Source organism: Montipora foliosa, chromosome 1, assembly GCF_036669935.1.
Source record: "Montipora foliosa isolate CH-2021 chromosome 1, ASM3666993v2, whole genome shotgun sequence".
Lineage (NCBI taxonomy): Eukaryota > Metazoa > Cnidaria > Anthozoa > Scleractinia > Acroporidae > Montipora > Montipora foliosa.
In genome coordinates this window covers 22407304-22430201 of record NC_090869.1, presented here as the reverse complement: position 1 = coordinate 22430201, position 22898 = coordinate 22407304, and the positions used below count along the sequence as shown (strand labels likewise).

At 39.2% G+C, this 22898-nt stretch overlaps 2 protein-coding genes across 2 annotated transcripts in view; one reads left to right on the top strand and one right to left on the bottom strand.

The window, feature by feature from the left end:
• The first annotated feature begins 959 nt into the window (after positions 1 to 959).
• LOC137993491 (programmed cell death protein 5-like) lies at positions 960 to 14165 on the top strand. The gene is made up of 7 exons (XM_068839397.1): positions 960 to 1044; positions 1113 to 1159; positions 4164 to 4225; positions 5208 to 5299; positions 6983 to 7054; positions 7630 to 7701; positions 13211 to 14165. The coding sequence occupies exons 1-6, from the start codon at positions 979 to 981 to the stop codon at positions 7672 to 7674; spliced, it is 384 nt and encodes a 127-aa protein (XP_068695498.1). The 5' UTR covers positions 960 to 978; the 3' UTR covers positions 7675 to 7701; positions 13211 to 14165.
• Positions 14166 to 14763: 598 nt separating this feature from the next.
• Positions 14764 to 22898, bottom strand: part of LOC137993487 (trichohyalin-like) — a 26340-nt gene continuing 18205 nt past the window's right edge. The window contains exons 14-23 of the mRNA XM_068839384.1: positions 22453 to 22633; positions 20583 to 20646; positions 19119 to 19161; positions 18964 to 19024; positions 18713 to 18812; positions 17792 to 17833; positions 17587 to 17676; positions 17290 to 17336; positions 15137 to 15259; positions 14764 to 14914 (exon numbers count right to left, since the gene is read on the bottom strand). Of these exons, the coding sequence (XP_068695485.1) occupies positions 14764 to 14914; positions 15137 to 15259; positions 17290 to 17336; positions 17587 to 17676; positions 17792 to 17833; positions 18713 to 18812; positions 18964 to 19024; positions 19119 to 19161; positions 20583 to 20646; positions 22453 to 22633 (902 nt within the window). The remainder of the gene's footprint in view (positions 14915 to 15136; positions 15260 to 17289; positions 17337 to 17586; positions 17677 to 17791; positions 17834 to 18712; positions 18813 to 18963; positions 19025 to 19118; positions 19162 to 20582; positions 20647 to 22452; positions 22634 to 22898) is intronic.

Below are 22898 nucleotides of genomic sequence, written 5' to 3'. Positions count from 1 at the left end.
AATATTCTGTTGCGCATATAATAAATAAAACCTAAAACGTGAAAAGAACCGCCGAAGAAGTGTGAGTGGTCCCGAAAGTCGCCCTGAAATGAGGCAAAATACCGGCACTAGTATCTGAATTCTCTACATTCAACTGTCGTTGGTGACTTATAAAATAATAAGAATTGCCGTTTTCCATTATTATTGGTGAATACAGTACCCGCTCAAAATCGTTAGCAGACTATTGTTTGAACACTATGAAACCAGTAGCAAGCTCTTTTGTTATGATTTTTTTTACCCAGATGAGTGCTAACGCGCTCTGCAATGAACTAGCTCCAGCCGAAACACAAAAGAAACCATCGCTTCCATTTGCTCAAACCAACATGTCCCTCTCATTTCAAGAAAACAGGAACTGAATACGGATCGTTAGCTTCCCTCGTACCAATACCACCAATATTTACTAGACCTACGAGACAGGCCACTGCTAAGTTGCAGTCTGTGACTGCTTATCGTAGTTGGTGATAGTGAACTTTATTACTCTCTCTTAGCTTCTGTTACTTTCTATAGGTATGTCCCCCTTTTCTATTTCGTCGCTGACTGTTTTAGCATCCTGTATAGTCATACGACTTTAAGGATTAATAAAAATGTGTGTAAAATGTATGTAGGTGGTTTTGCAACCAATCTCAGTAGATACACAAATAACAATGGTGCAATGGTCTCCAAGATAGGACGCAGTTCTTTACAACCTCTAATTTCATTGGATCCCTTTGTAGTCCATTGTTTCTTTTGTATCGTTCTTTGTGTCCATTGTTTTTTTGTTTTGTTTTTTTTAACCAATCCCGAAGAGCAGTTGTAATAGCTGCGTACTGACTCATATAGGGAAAAGGGAACAAGGCCCTCCCCAGGAGGGCCTCAGAGAGGAATAACAATAAGAGCGAAGCCCTAAACCTTTTTTTTTGCGCCTAAGCCAGGTTACCTAGCAATAGAGCTTTTATCAAAATGGCGGACGAAGAATTGGCAGCCATTCGGGCGAAGCGTTTGGAAGAGCTTCAAACGCAATATGGGGTGAGTCCTCTTCGTAGTACGTCGTTTTATTCCAATCATGATCTGATTTGCTTTGCTATGAAATCCAGGGACAGAATACGGCTCAAATGCAGCAACAGCAAGAGGCCTTAAAAAGGTTCGTTAATCAAAGGCATTTGATCAGTCGATCTATTAATTCACCTTGGAGAAACTTCGGAATTCAGGGCTGCACAGGGCCACCAAATTCAGATTTGTCAGAAACTTTCAAAGAACGATGCATATCACAAATGAGCATCATCATTATACCATGATTCAGAAAAGAGTGGCCTTGTATTCTGTAGTTTAGCCATCCAATAATATTCAATCGGGCAAAAGGTACATGTAAGCTTTAGGCAGTGGCTATTCGTACGGGAACCGTACACCAACCTATATCTGCTATTCATACCGTGATACGGTAGTCCTCTTAGAATGATTATTACAGATTCTAACCCTAACCTTGAACGATGTAGCCACACAGTTATTGAAAGCTAACCGTTTTAAAATGGGTACTTAGACTTAAATACTGTTTATCAGCGCCATTTGAAATGGGTGCTTAGACTTAAGGACGTTCACGCTAATTGTTTGTGCGCAACGTTACTGCACAGGTAACGCGACTGTAATATGTCACGCATTACTTCGAGCATTAGTGAAGTTGAGGTTTTAAAACCTTTGCAAAAAGCGTGGACGATAAGTCTTGCACAGCGTTGGATCAGAGAAGATCATGATCCAAGGCTGTTGCCTAACAGGAGCCCGGTAGCCTGGGGCTCCCAAAGAATAGCTCTGGGCGCCTTAATTTTTCACAGCAAGACCTTTCACTTCATATGTTGGGCTCCTAAGTTCTCAGCGTTTAGCTCTGAGGGCCCGTTTAAAATTTTCTTAGGCAGCAGCCTTGTGATCAGTCAAGTAGACTACTGCACGACTGATATTCACGTTGTTTTATCAGTTGTGCACTAGTCTACTTGACTTTCATAAATATTTTTCAAGCATTAGTCAAAATAACATGGCAACAAAATAGCCAGGGAAAAAATTCCAGGCTGGCAAAAGAATGACACCCTTATTTCCAAATCATCATGAAACGTTAAAGAGAAGTGAGCGGTAGGGTGGAAAAGCTCTGGAAAAGGTAGCTGATTGAGTAGTGGCTGAAAGTTTGGAAAACTCGGGGACGAACCGTTGCATAAATTGAAGGCGGCTGTTTTTTTTTTTTAGTGTTTTTATTACCCTACGAACTTAAGTTCAAAATGAATGCATGGTTTTGAAGTTCATTTCCTTTACTTTCGTGAAAATAGAGCAGTATTTTTGTCCTTGTCCGCTTGAATAGTGCGGACCTGTGTGGAAACAACCAGCAATTAAATTTCGCACTCCAGAAGATAAGCATGATGGCAATGGAAAGATATTATACAAAACACCAACCAAATGAAGATGACACCTGCTTAAAACTTCGTTGCTATGCTTGAGAAAGTTTTTTTTTTTTTCGGTAAAAGCCTTTCATCCCTTCAACGATCAATCCTCTCTTGGGTTCCAGTGCATCCTGGCAGGTCACGCAAAAACATGACAAACTACATTTTCCAAGAGCTTTGCAAAATCACATTGATTTTACTGGCTTAGATCATCGTGACCCCTATTTTTTAATCATGAATCACTTACTGTACTTAATATCTACAAAATATGATGAAATGAAAAAATTCCCACCATAAGAAGTTATCTTTTTGAAACATTTTCTTTCCTCGTGCCATCAAATTCCGGTAGTGGTTGCAACGGATAGAGCTTACAAAAATGCTCGTCAAGGATGAACTGTACTGTTTACGACATCCCTTGCGGCATGCAATTATCTTAAAATCCCACTCCTAAAAACCTATGCATGGAAACCTCTCTAACAGTTTATTTTTATGATTTTCGATAGATGAGCAGATGAGGCAACATCTCGCTATTATGGCCGATTTCTCGGAATTAAGGCATTTTTCCAAAGTCGGTGACCCCCAATTTTTTTTTCATTTTTGGAGTAAGTACTTTGTGACCTAACTCTAGGCGAGAAATGAAGAAAATCTCACCGTAGGAAGATGGTGTAACAAAGTAAAAGGAAGAGTTGTCCACTGCATATAGAGTATACTCGGTTTGCATCCACGTTATGAGAGGGCCATGTTGGTGTACAAAACAAAAGCAAAATGTTGCTCGCATTTTGCATAATAATAGAGCCAAATTCCCAAAAGGCTTTTTCGTTATATTGTTCAGTACACCAACATGGCCGCCAAAGACGTCAGGTGCAAGCCAAGGATAGGTTCCAAGATTGAGAGTACAGTTATCAGTATGGTTATCTTTACATCTTCTAAAGAAAGCAGTTGATAGATAGACTTTGTACTTGTAAGAAAATTATACAGCTACAATCTTTTTCATTTCAACTGAAATTGCTTACTTTCATTTTGAAGTCTTTTGTCGGCTTTTGTCCACTGCGTTTGTTATGCCCAGGACAACATTATTATGTTAATTTTGAATAAATTACTTAGCTGGAACTTGGCTCAAAATCTTTGACCCGTGTATAAGTCGAGGGCGATTTTTGGAGCTTCTTTTGAGGCCATAAAAGGTCGACTTATACACGGGTAAATACGGTACTAATTTTTCATTTTATTTTGTCCAAGATTGTAGCATACAGAGATAATTATTAATTATTGTGGGTATGTGTATCAATGAAAGCAAAGGGAGTATACACCTGTATCATTGCAAAACAGAAATGTTACAGAAAAATAATTAATATTAATAATAATAATAATAATAATAATAACAATCATCATCATCATCATCATCATCATCATAATGCATTATCAGGAATAACTCAAGGAACTGGCATAGGCTTCAATAAAATATACCATAGCTTTGTGATCAAAATAAGTTTAGTTTTCCAACATTCAAACCACTTTGATTGTTATTAATTTTTGATTGCTTCCGCTGTTCACGAAGATTTTGACACAAAGACCTTACCCTTGTTGAGCTCTGTTGAACCACAGAGAATTCCAACATCATCTAGGTCAACTCTCCAGGGATTCAAGCAGGATACAGTTTATACTTTTATTGATTAGCAGGTTGGTTTCTAACCTGAATGATAGCATGTAACTTTGTCATACCATCAGGGAGGCTGAAATGAGAAACAGCATGTTGTCACAGATTTTAGAACAGGGTGCCAGAGCAAGATGTAAGTTTTAATATTATTGTGCATGTTTATATACAGTTACTAACCTCCCACGTAAACTTCTTCTCTTTTCCTCCTTTGGTGTTGGGAGACCCTGGTTGCAGCTGTTTACATAAACCCCACTCCTAACCCCACAACCCCTAGGAGGTCAGTTGTCAGGTATTTTCCCTCAGGGAAAGCATCAATCATTAAAGAGGCTCTGTCACGAAATTTATCCAAATTTAGTGACTGGGAACTTGCAATCAAAGCAAGTTCTCAAAACACTGAAGGAAGGTTTGAATAAAACAGCAAATGCAAAAGGAGGCAGACATGGGCAAAATTGAAGTTCAAAATGGATTGCAATACTTATTGAGGTTTTTGAAAACTGTTCAGCCTAACAGTTTTTCAAACTTTAACCCATTGACGCCCAGGAGTTCCCCATTGACGAGTAAAATCGTCTGGCATTAGACAGAGTAAAATACTAAGTCTGGCCGGTTTCGGCCGGTTTGGACATCAAAGGGTTAATGGGAACATAGTTTTTCTGTGAGTGATTAATTACCGGTTCATGTATGTATGCTTGACAGACAATTTTTTTGTTATAAAGCTTTGATTTGTGTTTTTAAAGTAATTTCTGGCTTAAAGTTAAGTTGCATGAGAACTAGGGGTGAGTAATCAGTAACACTACGTGTACTCGAAATTAACTGCTATTCCCTGACACATCTCCTTTAATTAAAGTGACTTACTAAGTGCTGCAACAAGGGAGGGGAGGGAGAGATCCAGGGTTCAAGTTTGATATTCAATATGCATGTCTGTTAACAGGGAAGATTCGTTTTTACATGAAGTTATTTTACCGGTAGTACGTGGCAACCACTGGGACCAAAGATCTCTTTGTTTCTTCTGAGGCTATCAATAAATTATTATTGGTTATAATAATTATTTCCCCTGCATTTCATCTTTTTAAAGAAACTACGACAAGTTGATATTAATAATTTTGTTACTTCATCAGTAAACAGCATTGCACTTGTTAAACCAGAGAAAGCGAAAATGATGGAAAGTATGTTGATTCAAATGGCTAGGACTGGCCAAATAGCTGGAAAGGTAAAAAAAAGATGTTAACTTTAGTCAGCATTCAGGTCTTCACACCTGAAAATGACAATTTGCAGGGTTTTGGGCAGTTTTGGAGCCAAAATCTCAGAAACCCACTTGAGATTATGGAAACTTTTGAAGAGCATTCAAATCAGAGTTATTCTACCAAGGTTCAGAATTTTTATAATTCACTAAATCCTGAAATGCATACATCTTATTCTATAGTTTAACTCATACACTCTAATACACACGGATATTTTGCAAGTTGTGTAGTATTTTTCCGAGTCCCACAGGGGTGAGAAAAAGTGTGAGCAGTGACCAAAATGTCCGCGAGTATTTTATGTTAAACCATTGATTAAGAGATTTATTATTCCACTAAGAGATTTATTATTCCACTAGACAATTCTATTTGGTATTAAAGAGTGTTTTTAGGAAAATGCACCATCTGTCCTTGAGGGTGCATGCAAATGATATAGGTAGGTAAAGTCTGCTACGAGCCTAGAAGGCCCATCAGGCTGGCGCTTATCTCCGGTTTCTGTAGCATGAAGCGACTAGGAGTATTTCTACTCCCCCCTGGATGGGATGCTAGTCCATCGCAGGGTTACCCCCAGCATTAACTAAGCCGGTACCCATTAATTTTATACACCTGGGTGGAGAGAGGCACCGTGAAAGTAAAGTGTCTTGCCCAAGAAGACAACACAATGTCCCCGGCCAGGACCCGAACCCGGACCACTCAATCCGGAGTCGAGCGCACTAACCACAAGGCCACTGTGCCTCCCATGCAAATGGTATGAACAGCACAAAAAGCCAGCCAAATGTCCTTTATTTGATTGAATAAATGAATGAGGAGTGACAAGATAAATTCTCACGCTTTGCATCGTGTTGAAAACAATTTGTTTCATTGAAAAACTCCCATTCTGTCCGTATTTGCTCTGTTCTAAACCAGTCAAACTGTGACACTACCGTGTATCACCGTCTCATATTTTGCGCATTCTCTTGACCAAATATGGTAAAATGATGTAATAGTGGAATAATAAATGTAGTTAATTACCGGTAATAATTATTCTGTTACTTCTTATTCTGTTGATCTTGCACCATTCGAGATGGAGAACCCGTGCACAGGCTACTGTTACATCTCCTCCTGCCCATCATCATCATCATCATCATCATCATCATCATCATATCTTTCTCTACCTTAAGATTTTACAGTAGCTTGGTGTGTCTAATATCTCTGAGCATTAATTTTACCCATCCAACCATGATATACCACACAGGACAGAGCACAACACTAGGAACTCCATTCCCTACTCTTTGCAAATAATTATTGCGTGGGATCTTTCATGTCCCACAGGGTTATTAACATTGAAGAGTTGTAATATGGGGCCTAACGCTTACATTTTATCATCCTTAAACGAAAAGACTGGAGAGTCTAATCCTTTTTTTGCTGATGACATTAGAATCGGAGCACTTTCTCCTCAGTTATTTAAAGACCTTGATAGCTGATTTGACCAGAGTTTTGACCTCACACCCTCCCGCACAGTAGGACAATGCTCAACCAACTGAGCCACCTGGTCAGTGGCTGCAAGACCTTCTCACAGCTGGTTTCACATCAATGTTAAGGACTTTCATGTCCCTTTTCATAGCTTTCTTGTATCACAGCTTAGGATGGCCTTCTGATAACATTTTTTATTATAGTTGTCAGAGTCTCAGTTGATCAGTCTTCTCCAGGATGTGAGTGAAAAAACACAAAAGAAAACCACTGTGAAGGTATGGAGATGGAGCTGCTATTAATACTCTTATCATAGAATCAGTCACCATAGCAACACAATGACAATCATAGTCTACTATCCTAATGCCACTAAAATTTTCTTTTTAGATGCTTTCATATTAGTTTATGGAGATGTCTTCCAATATTAATCCAAATGTAAAGAAATCTGTTGTCAAAAAAAAACTGTAAAGGCGAGAAACCCTTTAACTTTCCATTGTGCAGGTGTCTCTGAATCCATTACAAAAAGTTCTCTTTCCCTCTCTCTCTCTTTTTTGCTTTTTGCCAAGAGTTTTGACTTAACCTGCTAATCATGTTATAGCTGTAAAAAATAGGGAGTATTACATTAATCTTGTTTTTGAGATGAGAGCATTTGAAGGGGAGATAGCTTTTGAGTAGATGTAGAGGTTGTTAACCTATTGATTCCTGAACCACTTCCCCACCCCCCCACCCCCACTGACAAGTAAATCATCTGGCATTAGAGTAGAATCTGAATGTATAAAGTCAATGGGTTAAAGACAAAAAATAATTGCCAAATGCACAACAGTTAATTTCAACTGCTTCCGAAAATCTTCAGTTCAATAGGAAACGCATTGATGATTCTGATGATGACGATGACTAGGGAAATATGATTGCTTGCAATTCAAAGGTTGGTCTATTAAATGTTGCTTAAGGGGGGTGGCACTTAACTACAGAAAGGCAATGGTTGCTAAGGAAGCTTTTTAGTCAAGAGCCCCACAAAAGATTGCATGCCTTGGATGGTTCTTTGAAGTACCGTTTTCGATGGAAATCTGACATTGCTTCAATCAGAAGGCGCACACGTGTGGTATGCAGTTTGTATCAAAAAATACTTCTTGTCTTATGTAAAACTTACCATTAAATATATAGAACTTATTACTCTTTAAATGAAACATCTTAGCTTATACATAAAACTTGCTACAAAATGTAAAACTTGTCACGCCATACATAAAACTTGTTTGAAAATATAAAACTTGTCACGCCATATATAAAATATAACTTGTCACGCAATATACCTATTGGAACCCAGTGCCGCGCCAAAGAGCGAGAACGAGGCGGTGAACTTGAGTTTTCAGGGTTATAAACTCTATAACGTTTTGTGAAACGCTTCCACAAATAACTCAGAAACGCTGTAGCGCACAGACCTGAGAATTGGTGAGGTGATTTATGAATTTGTCTCCTACAACATTTCAAGTTTTTAGCTTATTTCATTGAACGGTTTCGATTTTATTTTTTTGATACGTAACAATGAAGACGATCTATAGTTAAACCCGACAACTTCATCTCTCTTGTAATTAATACTCCAGAGGTGGCTTGACGCGGTCTGAAAAGAGCTTGAAGTGTGGTGGATCTCAGGGGTTATCCAGGGCAGCTTGTCTCCCCGGATATAATTCTTTTTGTATGACATCCGCTTGGTCCACTACATCTATGAGCAGCTGGTACCAGTGTTCACAAATATCATCAATGTCATCGGAGATATGTGTAGTATGTCAGGGAATTTTACAAGATCAGCTAGGAAACGATCATTGTCGAAGCCCTTCTTACTACGATATTCAATGAGCTAAGGTCGAGGTCTAGTAGTCTTCTGCTTCCATGTAGCATAGATCAGATCATGATCACTGAGGCCCATCTTCATTGTTCTACATGTACTTGTAGCAAATCGTTCCGGGTTGCTGGCAATGAAGAAATTAAGCATAGCGTTTACGGCAAACGTCGGACTAAAGTTTGCGTTTTGCCAAAAATGGAAGAAACTCGTTTGATATGAGCTCATTTCTTGCTTGTTAGCAGCAGATATTAAGTAACATTTCAAAAGAGAGAGACGAGTTGGAATAACATAATTTCTATGACAAGCAGCAGCCCACCATTTCGCGTTTGCCGTTTCACGTAAACACGATAATAATAATAATAATAATAATAATAATAATAATAATAATAATAAGTATTGAGGAGTGAATTGCGAAAAGGCGCAGCTCACGATATCGGGCTGAAAGCATACAAAGGCGCCTCTGGCTGCCGCTATACAGTCCATTTTTTAAGTCGGAGCGCAGCACCACAGCTAGATGTTGATTAGCTGTGAGTCGATTTTGATGAGGAAGGAAAACCGAAGTACTCAGAGAAAAACCCTATCGACTGAAACTCAGCCCACATGCAGGCCGGGGCAGAGTTGAACCCCGGCTCGCAGTGGTGCTGACTCCTTAATCTCTCTAATAAGGACATCAGTGGCGCAGAGCTGTTGAAATGGTGACTTCGCATAAGGCTGCCGACGGTGATTGCCTCAATTTGCTCTAATAATCAAGACAGTGACTCATTTATGTCCTTTTGATTACCTCTTTGCCTTTCCACGCCATTGTGGTCTCTGAGACCATCAGCAAGACTTGATAGTCTCTCAACGAGGTCTCTGTGAGTAGCCAGCCATCTTGCTAATCCTGGAAACTCAAGTTCATCGCCTCGTTCTCGCCATTTGGCGCGGTACTGGGTTCTAATAGGCGTATTGCGTGACAAGTTATATTTTACATATGGCGTGACAAGTTTTATATTTTCAAACAAGTTTTACATATGGTGTGACAAGTTTTCTATTTTCAAACATGTTTTATATGGCGTGACAAGTTTTATATTGTGTATCAAGTTTTATGTATAAGCTAAGATGTTTTATTTGAAGAGCAATAAGTTATATATATTTAATGATAAGTCATATATGACGGAGTATTTTTTATACAAACGGCATTCCATACACGCGAAACTAGTCCGGCCTCTGCTGTGCGTTTCAGTGAAAAACATGTAAAAACTCTCAGGAAGCGAAAGGAAGAGGCGGTTTTTTCACCAGATGGGAACCGTCCTGGGCATCATTTTTTGTAAACTGTAGCATAGAATTTCTATTTGGAGAAAAAATGGAACTGATATTTTGAAAAGTGTATCAAAGGAGGGCCTTATGACATCATAATATTTTTTGAAAAAAATTTTTTTGTCAAACATCCATGCTACAGATTTTGTTTTAAAATGTTCTCATACTGTTGGATTAAAAATTTGTGAACAACATAGTTAACTCGCTGAATTTTTAGGCATTTTTTGTTTTGGTCACATGATTTACCAAATATAGTTGTGAGCTGAACCAGACAAAGAATGTTCAGTAGAACACGCTTGGCAAAAAAGGAGAACTGTAGACTGAGTTAAAGAGACTCGAGAAATGACTATTGGAAGGGGTCCATAGCAACGGTCGGTAGTTAAGACAGGGCTCGAAATTGCGACTCACACTGGTGACGCCAGTGCGACCAAAAATTGAGTCGCTGGCGACTAGATTTTCAGAAGTGGTCGCCAGCCGGCGAATCACGTTTTGTCCGGTAACCCAGGATAAACAGTAGACGACCTCTGTATTTGAATCTTTATATGATGAAATCATTCGTAGCTGGTAGCTAGAAAACGACTAACCTTTCTTTCCCCACTAAAATAATGTCTAAATACTACTAGAAAATCGGTTTCACACACTGTGAATTAATAGTAAAAAATGTCAAGGCTGTTGCCTAACAGGAGCCCGGTAGCCTGGGGCTCCCAAAGAATAGCTCTGGGCGCCTTAATTTTTGACAGCAACACCTTTCACTTCATATGTTGGGCTCCTAAGTTCTCAGCGTTTAGCTCTGAGGGCCCCTTTAAAATTTTCTTAGACGGCAGCCTTGAATGTACTTCGATACTTCGATCAACGCGTTTACTAGGCGCCAAATTGTTTTAGTGGCTTCATGGGATCGTGGGCGCACTTCTTGCATTTGCGGCCGGAAGACGAAGATCCAGCCAGAAGGTTAATAGAAAATTTAAATCCATCGTCAGTTGTGAAAGCTGAAAACATACATTTAGCCAAATTACCGAAGGAGCTCCTCGGAACTAGCTTGATATCGATAATATATTGATAATGACCCTGACATAATGAGTTTGAAATTTGTATGGAACCTTCAAAAAGAAACCTGTATCCTTAACGTAAAGTACGGTTGGAGAACTTGTCACCTCTGTTAAAAAGCGGACACCTGCAAAATTGACTACACAAGGTGATTAATAAATGGAGATAAATATCGGTAGAAAAAGTACTTTAAGAAACCAAGTTCCTCTGATTCTAAAGGCTACTGAAACCGTACGAGCCGATCCTTTCATTTTATCCCGGTCGGAGACCGGTACGAGCATTTTGGTTGTGTGGGAGCCTAGGCCGAGCAATTGTAGTATTAAGGAGGCTCGAAAAGGTTTCAACACTTAGAAGACTCTCTGTTTAGATCGAATAACGCTACAACACTGAATCACGTAACAGCGATGTTATGGTACCATATGAAACACGGATTATTTCCAAACAAGATGTGATCATCATTGTAATGTAATAAGTTACCTTAGCAACGGGAAAGCATAGCAAAAACACCCTAAATTTTGGATTTAGTTGCTCATATCTCAAAAACGAACTAGGTGATTCCCCTTTTTTATTGCTGAAAAGTAATTAGAAGGCCTCGATGAAACGTTCGGCAAAGTTTAAAAAAATTCTGTCGAGAGAATTCAGAGCTACCTTAAAAAAATCACAAAATCAAGGAGGCTCTGAATCCACCTGACAGAAAGTTTCATCATGCCCTTCTGATTACTTTTCAGAAATAAAAAATGGAGTTCACCGAGTTCGTTTTCAAAATTAAGGGGAAGGGGTGTTTTTACAGGGCTTGCCCGTTGCCACGGTGACATATTACGTCACAATAGTGACTGTATCTTGTTCAGCAATAATTCGTGTTTCATATTGCCAATACATGATACAACGTTGTGGCGCTGATCCTTCTAATAAGAGCGTCACTTGGAAGCGTTGAAACTGGTTCGAGCCTCCTTAAGGAGGCTCGAAATAGTTTCTCCTTTTTTCAAACAAATAAACATATTCTGTCCTTAGATACAGTTAGGGCAATCATATCAAGACGAAATTTGGCCAGGGTATTAAGTACCTATCGTAGATTTCTCACATTATGTTTTCCTCCAAAATAATGTTACCATGGCAACGATATTAGGCATTTCTTTGAGCCTTAAAATCAACATATGTTGTCCTTTTTGAAGAAACGGGACGGTGAAATTTTCCCATTCAGCGTTACCAGATAATGTTAGAAATACTTTCTAAAATATTTAAAATTCAACAAAATCTGTAGGTCAGTTTTTCAGAAAAACAAGTTTTTTTGAATTGTGACTCTAATTTTTTTTTTCACCTACAGAATTTTTTTAAATTTTAAAGACAAACGGTTTAAATTAATCTAAGCTAACATGCAAAAAATGAAAAAAATTCACCGTCCAGAAGCAGAGATATAAACGAGTGAAGTTGCAAAATTAGGAAAAATTAGGGGGTTACAAGATCAGCATTTACGCATGCGTCACCCGCTCATTCGAGTCCGCGCGCGAGTGGAGCTACAGGTCAACACAAACGGATTTAAGCGACAATTAAACCGTTTAAGTAGAATTTTCGTAGTTTTCGTGAATAGGAGATGTCTATTTATATTCCATGTATATAGGAATTGGAGACAGGTAAGCGAAATTAGCGGTATTTCTGGTGACCCATTTGAATCATGAGCTGACGCAAGCAGCTTACGAATTGCGTGTGTGGCTTACGCGCGCGCGCTCAGCTGAAAACCCTTTCGAGCCTCCTTAAGTCACTTGCCATGCAAGCCGTAGGAGAAAAGAAAACTACGTTTTGAAGAGGTGAAAAGCAAGGATAAAGGACCCATGTTTGCCTTGCTATGGAAAACACGGACTTAAAACGTTCTGTGCTTCGCTCCATTTCAAAGAACCAAAAAGAACACCAATACCAAACCAAAGACAAAAGCCGAAAACAACAGTGGCTTTAGAGGTCTTTCTCGTGCTGTCATTTAAAATTATGTTCTTACTTAAGCCATATATTAAATAAGTTCGCAACCAAAATTTATGATCTGGCGACCAAATTTTTTCCATGAGTCGCCAGCTGGTTCCTGAGCAAAAAAATTAACCCCCCCTGAATTGCTTCCGTGTTAATACCATTGATTAAAATTTGATGTCAGTAAATTTCCTTTTTATTGAATCAGCTGTACAAATGAAATTCATATTTATTTATGCATAAAATTCTTGAAACCCCAGACAAGATTTTTTTAACATTTGTGTTTTTGTTTTCCCAGATATCCATGTAGTACACAATTTGCTGTGACCCAGCAAGGTGCTATTGCGTCAGCTTGGCAAAATGACAACAGAGTTACCCTGACAGGGGAACAAATGCAAAAAGCTTAAATTCATCATACTCTGGCAGGCCAAACAAAACAGTGTGGTGGGATTTGGTCAAATAGATAGGAAAACAGATAACAATGAATGAAGTATTTATCACGAAAATGGACATTTCTGTAATTCTGTTTAAAAGTATTCTTTTAATGGAAAAGTTTGAGATTGTGATATTTGTATCACCTTTTTCAAGTAAGTTGGCTTATATTAATTTTATTATCTCTCAAGTGGTATGCACGCTATGATCATCAGTGTAGCAAACTGTATTCTACAGTGCGGCTAGCTAATTTAAATCATAGTTATTGTTGCTTGTCTCAAAGGTCTACAGGTATAGTAAATGTTGTTAACCTTATTTTCTTGTGCCAAACTTTAAGGTACAACCCCCAGGTATTTGCCATTCAACTTATGGCCTGATTGAAATTAACGAGTTGCTAGCTCTGTAGTAATAGACCACTTTCATAAATGGCGACCAACTTTACATTCTTTTGTATTTATGTTAATTAGACCTACTGCCCTCGTTTTAAAACAAATATTCTCTTGAAATTTGTTCGTCGTAGCGAGGTTAGTAGGGCTTATTAGCATTAAAACAAAAGAATAATTTATTTGGCCGCCATTATGAAAGAGGTCTCTGTAACTCTTCACTTCTTGTGTGCGTTTCTTTGCGATGATCCGAAAAAGATCATTGACTCAAGATCACTTGGATCATGATGCATCCAAGGAACCGAAGAATCCTTTCCCAGAGTGGATTCATCGGTTCCTTTGATGAACCATTTCGGATCATCCCAAAGAAACACACCGGTAATTTCTGGGTTGAGAGATTATGGACTACATGCATGAATAAAGAATGTATCCCTAGGACTTCTACTTCAGATAAAAGGTAACAAAAGTTTTAAACAAGTCACTGATGACAGATGGGTTCTCAGTTGATTGGATTTTACCCAGTGGGTATTACTGATTACTGTAACTGGAGTTAGTAACCCACATTTGAAGCCCCTGATTTTATTTTTGTCCTTCCTCATCTCTAACTATCACAAAAAGCTAGTCGTTGGAAATGGCACACAAATACAAGGCCAGTTGTCCGCATGACCAGTCAACAACAATAAAATCCCAAAGAAAATGACCAAGTTACAAAGAACAAGAAGGTCCTTCTCAAGGCCCTTCTCTCATAACGTTTTATTATAATCTCGCATTTTCAAATTATTGCTATTTGACATACTTCGTGTTATCAAAAGGTGAGAACATTCAATCCTGTTAAGGATTTAAAAAAAAAAGGTGACATTTAAACAAAATGCCTTGGAGACGTTCTTGACATCAGTGGTTATTTCAATCCTTGCTGCTTGTTTCAGATCGTTGTAAATCAATTTCGGTGAAATTTGATTTCTTTACAATCCCGACTGTCATAACCCTTGTGGATTGAAGGGAGACTATACGTGCAGCTGCGAGTTCACCTTGCTGACTATGCAGCCTCTCCTTCTTCGGATGACAAATGGATATTGGGGTCTGAATCCGAGTCGAACATGCCACCTTTTTCTCGAACTGTGTTCTTCATTCTTCTATTGTCGGCAGCCGCGTTCCTCCACACTTGTTCCAGTTCTCTATCAACGTTCCTAGGGGGAAACGAACGAAGAAAGAAACGTTTATTGGTGGTAACAAGTTTGTTAACCTTGTATGTTTCTGACAACCGCGTGCAAGTGAGGAAAAGGCAGGCGACCCGTCATTTGATGCGCATTGAGGCGGTGGTAAACGCAGTTTGGACTAGTAGCGTCATTAGTCTAGTTGGCTCGCAGCGGAAAACTCGGATTACCGGTATATTAAAATAGTCATTTCACCTGTTTTCTCCAATAATGATTTCCAGTTGGCGCTGCTTTTGTCTGACCTGACCCCGGAGGTTGTTTATTTCGGCCTCGTATTGTTCTTTGAGCTTGTTAATCTCTTTTTCTTTTTCCCGCAGCCTGGAAAAGAGAAATGAAAAATAAACACCACCGTGAACTCAAGAGTTTTTGTTTTATCATAAAGACAAGCTAAAGTGCCAATGTCTTTTTCCACTGAAAAAGAAAATAAGATGGCTGTGCAATCCAAACAATATTCACATCAGTTATGCCATATATTGCGGTGCTAGAGCATTTTCCATCGAAAATATGAAATAACGACTGCTGATTAGAAATTTTACTGCGCATTCAGTTTTCACTTGGAACTTTGCTGGCTGACATCGTTAGATTGAAGAACAAGACTGCATCAATCTCGTCCCCAGAGTCCGCTTTTCTTTTGGTCAGCACCAAGAAGACGGACTCTGGCCACTTCCAATTTATGCGCAGTCGTAGTGAACGTCCATTTTTGTAACCGTTGACAACCACTGTTGTTTCAAATTTCTGAGCGTGCGTAGACGAGCCGGAAGTCCGTGATTTGCCGACTTCCTGGCTTGAAAGTGGCCAGTGGTGCTGACCAAAGACTGCATCCACTCGTCGAAATTACAGTTCTGACCATGCGCATTAGGTTTGAAGGTGGAGGGTTTCCTTTTTTTTTCTTTGAAAGTGCGCATGCTCTTCGTAGTCCTACTATTCCTCACTATTCCTCTAATCTGAAGGTTGCTATTGCTGTTCTGTGATTGGTCACTTTTAGAACAATGAAGGGAATTTCCACTCCACCAAAATCTAAACTTAAAAACAATCAAAACTGTTTGATTTTTTTTTCAAGTAGAGCACTTGCAGCGGAAATAAAATGAATTTAGGGAATCGCTCGTTTTTGTTTTCAAATTTCCCAGGCGCCGCCATCTTGAATAACTGTAACGTGTTACGGTTACCCCATATTTACGAAACAGAAGCTCTCTTCGTCAGAACAAAAGGGCACGTGTAACACGTCACAATAGGAAGCTTAAGCACGTGACGTTTTTGAGCCAGGAACTGCAACCAGAAGAGAGCAGTTTTCCTCTTCAACTTGTCTTGACGCTATCACATTTATTTTGCTAAGTATCTTTTCTCTATTCAAGACGATAAGGTTAATTAGTATATACTAAAACAGTGGACAGCATTGAACGCGCGCGCTGATTGGCTACTCAAACTCCGGAAATCCTTTGCTATTCACCTCCAAGCAATTCGCGCGGAATTTGCGCCCGAAAATGTTGTAATCTTTGCAGGAATAAATGAGTTCAAATCATCTTTTTGTGCTATATTATCACAGTTTTAGTATATACTAAAACAACAAGTATTCACCACAGTGTAGGTGGCTAGTGATGGATATTAAATATCCACCACTAGCCACCTCCACTTCGGTGATGAATAGTTGTTTTAGTATATACTAAAACAGTGAGATAATATACAGCACAAAAAATTAATTGGGATGTTTTCTTCAATTGTCACGGATGCAAATCGGGACGCCATTTTTTCCCGAGTTGCTGGGAGGTAAATAGCACAGGATATTCGGAGTTTGACGAGCCAATCAGCGCCCGCGTTCAACGCTATCCACTGTTTTAGTATATACTAATTGTTAATTATCTTAAAGCGACTACTGTCCTGGCACATGCGAAGTGTTCACTTTTATTTTCGTCAAGAACGTCTCGGGCTTCACGCTTTCTAGCTATTCAAGATCTCGGCGCCCGGGAAATTTGAAAGTGAAAATAAGCGATTCTTTTTTTTTCTGATACAAACACTTTTCTTTTAGCTTTTCGATCAAAGTTGTTGTTTCTTTTTCATGTAGGGCTATATGGAGCGTTTTCACTCACGTGACCAGCAGCCATATTGGATTACTGAAACAAAAGAAAGTGCTTGCATAAAAACAGAGTTCAATTCCCGGAGGAGTAGTTTGTTACACCATCATAGCTGCCATTCTTTTGTTTTGGAACACCAACATGGCCCGCGTGACGTGTGAAAAAAACCATGTGAAAACGCTCAACGCGCCGATATAGTATCTTTCTATTTGTTACATGATCAAAGATGCTTGCTGGGCATTTCCCACCCATTTCCCATTTCCCCATCTAAGAACGTACCTTCCTGTTACAACAGCAACTTTGTCAGTAGACTTTCTCCTGTATTCCTACAAAGAAGGAAATACCGGACGGTTGGCTGCGGATTTTCTTTGGCATAAAAACTATGATAGCTTATGAAAGGCCGAAAAGAAACTATGAAGTTTCAAAAGAGAGGAATCCATAGTTGACACGGTAAAACAATTTGAGGCAACCAGAAGGATGTGTTTTAAATTCCCTGAGTGTTTCCTTCAAAAAATCGTACAAGAACTGCATTAAGAGCGTGAAACACATGCATGTGGTCCAAAAAAAACTCTATACCTGTAGTTTTTCTTGTAGCCCCTTGATGTTTTGAGTCCCAGCAAGAATTTTGGATGCAGCTTTCTCCTGTTGTACTTTCTGTGTCTTTGCCTAATGGGAATGGATACAACTGCTAAGCAACTTGGTCTGTATTCAGAAAGGGAATCGCCCACTTAAAAAAGTATAACGACATAAAAACAAAACTCGGAGGAGATTTTGAACTTACGAATTGAACGTAGTCGTCTCTTTCAGCAGCGGTTTTTTCCGCCTGTCAAAAGAAGAAAAAAGCTTCGTGAATTGTATCAGTTCTTATGTTACAAGATTTGACTCAACCCTTCTCGTCTCAAACACCCGGAGATGTGCGTGGCCTGGGGCGGAATGAACGATGTACGCGCGGGAGAAGAGGTATAGGATTCATAGTTGGGACTGGTTTCCACCTGTCAAACTGAAATGCCCCTTGTATTTCAGCTTACATCACGTATTATCTTTCAACTAAGAAGAGATTCAGAAGAAGCGAGGGTCGAAACCAAAGTGGATCGCTGGCTTTCGTTATCTTACCAAAAAAAAAGGGACATGAGCAGCCGGCATGCCCGTCCCTCCCCCCCCCCCCCCCCTTCCCCCAAGAATTTACATCTTCGTACTTCTCATAAACTTGCGCTTAGACCTAAATACTATTGGTCAGCACTTCGACATGCATAGAAACGCTGTTTCTCTTTTCTGTGAATTTTAAATCAAAGCAACTGGCATGGTCTTGGGCTATTGGGATGGAAATGTTACGTTATGTAATTGCCAGAAAAATGGTCAGGGGAATGTCCCACAAATTTTCAAGCAATAGACCTTTTTGCAGATACGCTGACCATTTTGATTTCTATTGTTTCGAAAGATATTATGGGATGCTCAGGGGGCAAATTAATATGTGTTTGCCCCCCTGGGCATCCCATAATAGCTATTTGAAACAATAGAAATCAAAATGGCCGCCGTACCTTCAAAAAGGTCTATGGAGCAAGTGGTAACCAGGTCCCTTTTCGAATTCTCTTCTGTTTTATTTTTATTCCCACAATCCCGAACTTCTGTACTACGTCTACATAAAACACGACTGGCCACGAGTTACATATAGCCGAAGGAAGAGTGACACAGTCACACCTACCACAGTAAGGACTTGTGCCAGGGTTTCCTGGGCGGCAAGTTCTCTTTCCTGAATATGTTCCAACTTGCGTTGAAGAAGCAGAAATTGACGTTCAGATTTCCTGTAGACGAAGCGCAGCCAAAAATTGTTATACATTAGCGTTCAATCAAGAAGCATCTGCATGCAGCACCGATTGTTTCCAAGTTAAACACTTTCCCGAGGATTTCTTTAAAACCCTTCTTTTCATTTTAAAAAAAAATGCCCATTCGTACTTTAGTGACTTTTGATATGCATCAAGCTCTCTTTCCAGTTGAGCGTTCCTTGCTTCAGTGTCTGCAAGTAAACACAACAAAAACTTAACTGAATGCTTTAGAAAAGGTGGGCAACTTTTTGATCGATGGATAAAACAAGTTTCCCGGGAAACTACCTGCAAGTTTAATGGCCACATCACTCTTTTCTTTCTGGATTGCCTAAAATGAGAAAAAAAGAAAGAAAATGTGTAAGAGTTTGGGCCAGGTAATGGCGGACCGCACGGAATGCATGGTAACTAATAACACCAGAACGATGAGAACAATTTCGGTCGTGATTAGAATGAATACTCCAAAATAAGGTGAGACACTTAATTTTGTGCATATAAAGTACCAAACGATCTTACTAAAGTTCTACTAAGCTTAAATATCGTGTCACCAGAACAATTTATGAAAGCTAATCACTTCGAGTCAGCGCTTAACCCTAATCACCAGAGATCAGTGCCAAACCCAGCAGTTATTCTCTGCCTAAACAAAGTGTTGTATATCTGCCAAACCGGGTTAACATTGAGGTTGTCAGGTACTGCCACGTAATGTCAACAAATGTTATACCAATATATGTGTCACGAAGTGTCTCTCCTTATTTTGGAGTATCGTTCCAGTCATAACCGAACAATTTCTGCGAAGACGCGCTGTAGTGGAAAATTATACAAATGACTTCCAAATGTGTGTAGTATACTGTCATAGACCGAATGCATAAATAACGGCCAAAAAAATATTATTTTGTTTTGCGCGGATTAGACTCGCTAGCCTCGTTTGCGTGGACATAATACACAAGAAATGTTGCTCGAGAGCGAGGGTAGTGAGTCTAATTAGCACATAAACAAAAGAATACATTTTTGGCCGCCATTTTTGCATTCGGTCTATTACGTACGTCTTTTAGCGTTTGTTGAACGCGATAAAGAATGACCGAAATATGCCTACAGGCAGCTGTCCGAAGAAAGGCTACCTCGACGAAAAGTTTCCAGACGATCCAAGTTCCCACAAGTATCTCATTGTCTTTCACAGCAAATTTGAGAAAGGGTAAATAGCACCAATTAACCATAGTGACATATTGACAAGCACGATTCCATTTCGAAAACTCGACAACTCGAATACTTGGAAAATTCTGTGGTGAACAGGTTGTAGCATAAAAGTAATCTAGAAGCTCAAAACAACAACTTACAGTTCTTTAGAGATGCTAGGACAAGAATACAGGCTCAAAGGGGCACTGTCATGATAAATTCGTTGCTTTTTGGTCAAAATCTAAATTAGTACATTAGCGCACACGTACATCGCTCCTTGCAACCCACTGACAAGATATAAAATGTATTTTTGGGCAATTTTTTCAAGTTTCTATCCATTTACATCCTCTCCATCCTTGGCTGCAAACAAGAAAGAATAGCTTCAGTGCACTTTAATGGCCATTGGCAACGAAACTACATCATTATTTTTTGGTCTTCAATGATGCAAAGACGTCTTTTAGTTTTGATTATTTTATGTTTGATTAAAGTAGCGTGACACTACCCCTTTAAGCCTGATCACGCTGAACGTGTGTAGAGACTCCCCAATAAGGATTGTTCTTACCATACACCACTATTTACCTGTAAACGAGAGCTATAGTCTTCAGATTCCAGCTTTGTTTTAGCTTTTAAATCTTCAAGTACACTAAAAAAATGAAAAACAAAACCATAATTATTCGTAATTGTTTTGGTTAATAAGAAGAGATTTTGTATATAAGTTCACTATAAAACCTTGCGATAAAATATTAAACATGGTTAAAAAAAACGGTTGAAAAAGGTTTAAAATACAACGTTTCCACTTACGTCATTATCAAGCAATGAAAATTAAAATGAACTCGAATATATTTATATAATTAAAGCATGAAATTATGCTGTTTACCCTAGAGACGACGCAATCAAGTAAAAAGCTTAGCTCAATGGAGTCATCTTGAGTATTGAGTGAAGGCTTAAGTTCGTTAATGGAAAACATTTCATGGTTACAGAAGACAATCAAACTTAGTTTGGCATTTCTTAAGAACAGAGAAATGTCTGCTTAAACTAGAGGTGTCCATACCACCATGGATATTAATAAGATGCTTGCCTATGGCAGAATACCTATTTTTGCTTCAGTTGAGAAGATTAAAAATGAACAAATTATTTTTCTTTGTCTAATAAAACTTGATTCTTCAAATAGAAAAATTTACCTCCATTACTGCTTGTGATAAGCTAACGAGTTTGGATACAGTACTCGCCAGCAAGCCAGAAATCCCTGATCCCAATAACCGCAAGCTACCTAAGGAACTGTAGGCTAACTGCAGTGCTAACTAGGCTAGCCAATGTGTAATTTAGGCTAACCGTAATGGCTTGCATGACTCCTATGACTTGGGGCCATGTGAACCGAGCAAACAAGAAATCCCTTATCCCAATATAAGGGCAAACCGCAAGCTACCTCAGCTAACTGTAGGCCAACCGGTGTGACGTTTAGGCTAACCAGTGTTATTTAGGCCAATTATTTTGGCATTTAGGCCAATGTGTTATTTTAATAGGCTAACTAGAGTGGCTCGCTGGCTTGCAGATTATCCGGAATGGTTGGTCTGGTGTGCCAGATCAATATTTTTGCGAATTTTTGTACTTACGGTTATCTTTCTGAAAAGTACTTGGTTTTTAAGCTGAATTTTTTTTTTTACTGAAAAGCATATTATAACCTTTAAAATGAGATATTAAAAGAACCTATTGCTATAAATAAAGTCCAGAAAAGTTATTAGTTTCAGAGGTCTTTTCAACCGAACACAAATAACCCGGGAGCTCCGCTTTTACGCTTGGCTATATCTATATATTACTCTGGATAGTGACTTATCCACTGGACAACTTTATCCGGCCTTTCAGCAACTGAGGCCAGATTGCCACTGTTGGGAAATCCTCCCTGCCAACGTCACGCCGGGTTTTGGAGGCTTCACTGTTTTACTCTAATGATATCCTCTCAATAGAGCGTTTTCTCTTGACATTAGGGAGGTAATATAGGTCTACCAAGGAGATCCTCTCACCTCTGGGATTAAAAATCAAATTCAGCGACCATCCACTCACAGAAAAGTTGGCGCTAGACCCTAAAGATTACTTTCGCTCAGGTTGTGAAAACGCCAGCCACATTTATGCGGACGATTCAACTTTATCAGCTGCAGGGTATTCACTACTTGCACAAATCCCATAATACACCTCTTTTACCCCCCAACAATCTGCATAGGCATTGTTTTCGACTTCTCTTGGGACATTTTCATGTCCCAGGAAAAATTGCAAACAATGGTTATGCAAAAGTTTTGGGGTAATAGAGTTGTATTATGGGATTGCGCAAGTAGTGAATATTTTCGTTTAGTACCCAAATATGACCGAAAGTCACGTGACTAAATGCTCTGCGGCTGCCTATCCGTCTTAGAATGCTATTATGCTCCGAAAAAGGAGCTCACTGCGCCCTCACCTCCGACATTCATCCATTATTCTCAAATGTTCCGAAATCAACATCTTGTTTTCCTGGTCCGCTACAAGAGCTTCGTTCTTTCGCAGCACGGTGCTTTGGGAAAGACGCGAGTCATCTAACTCTGTCTCCAGACGCCGAAGGGTGGACTCCTGACTTGAAATTCTTTTGGACAACTTGGAAACTGGAAAAGAACGCCACATTTCTTAAAAGTGAACTACACTCTGTCTCTTAAAAAGTAAAAGAAAATTTAAAATGCTGTCAAAGGAAACTCGCCACTGTGGATCAACCATAGGGTTAAGTACGATCGTAGAATAGTTGTTCACATTTGATTCCAATCAAAACCAGTGAACAGATGCTTTACAAGTTTTCACGATGGTTTTTTTTGTTTGTTTGTTTGTTTGTTTGTTATATTTATTTGTTTGAGCAGGTTGAAGTTTTATACCCAC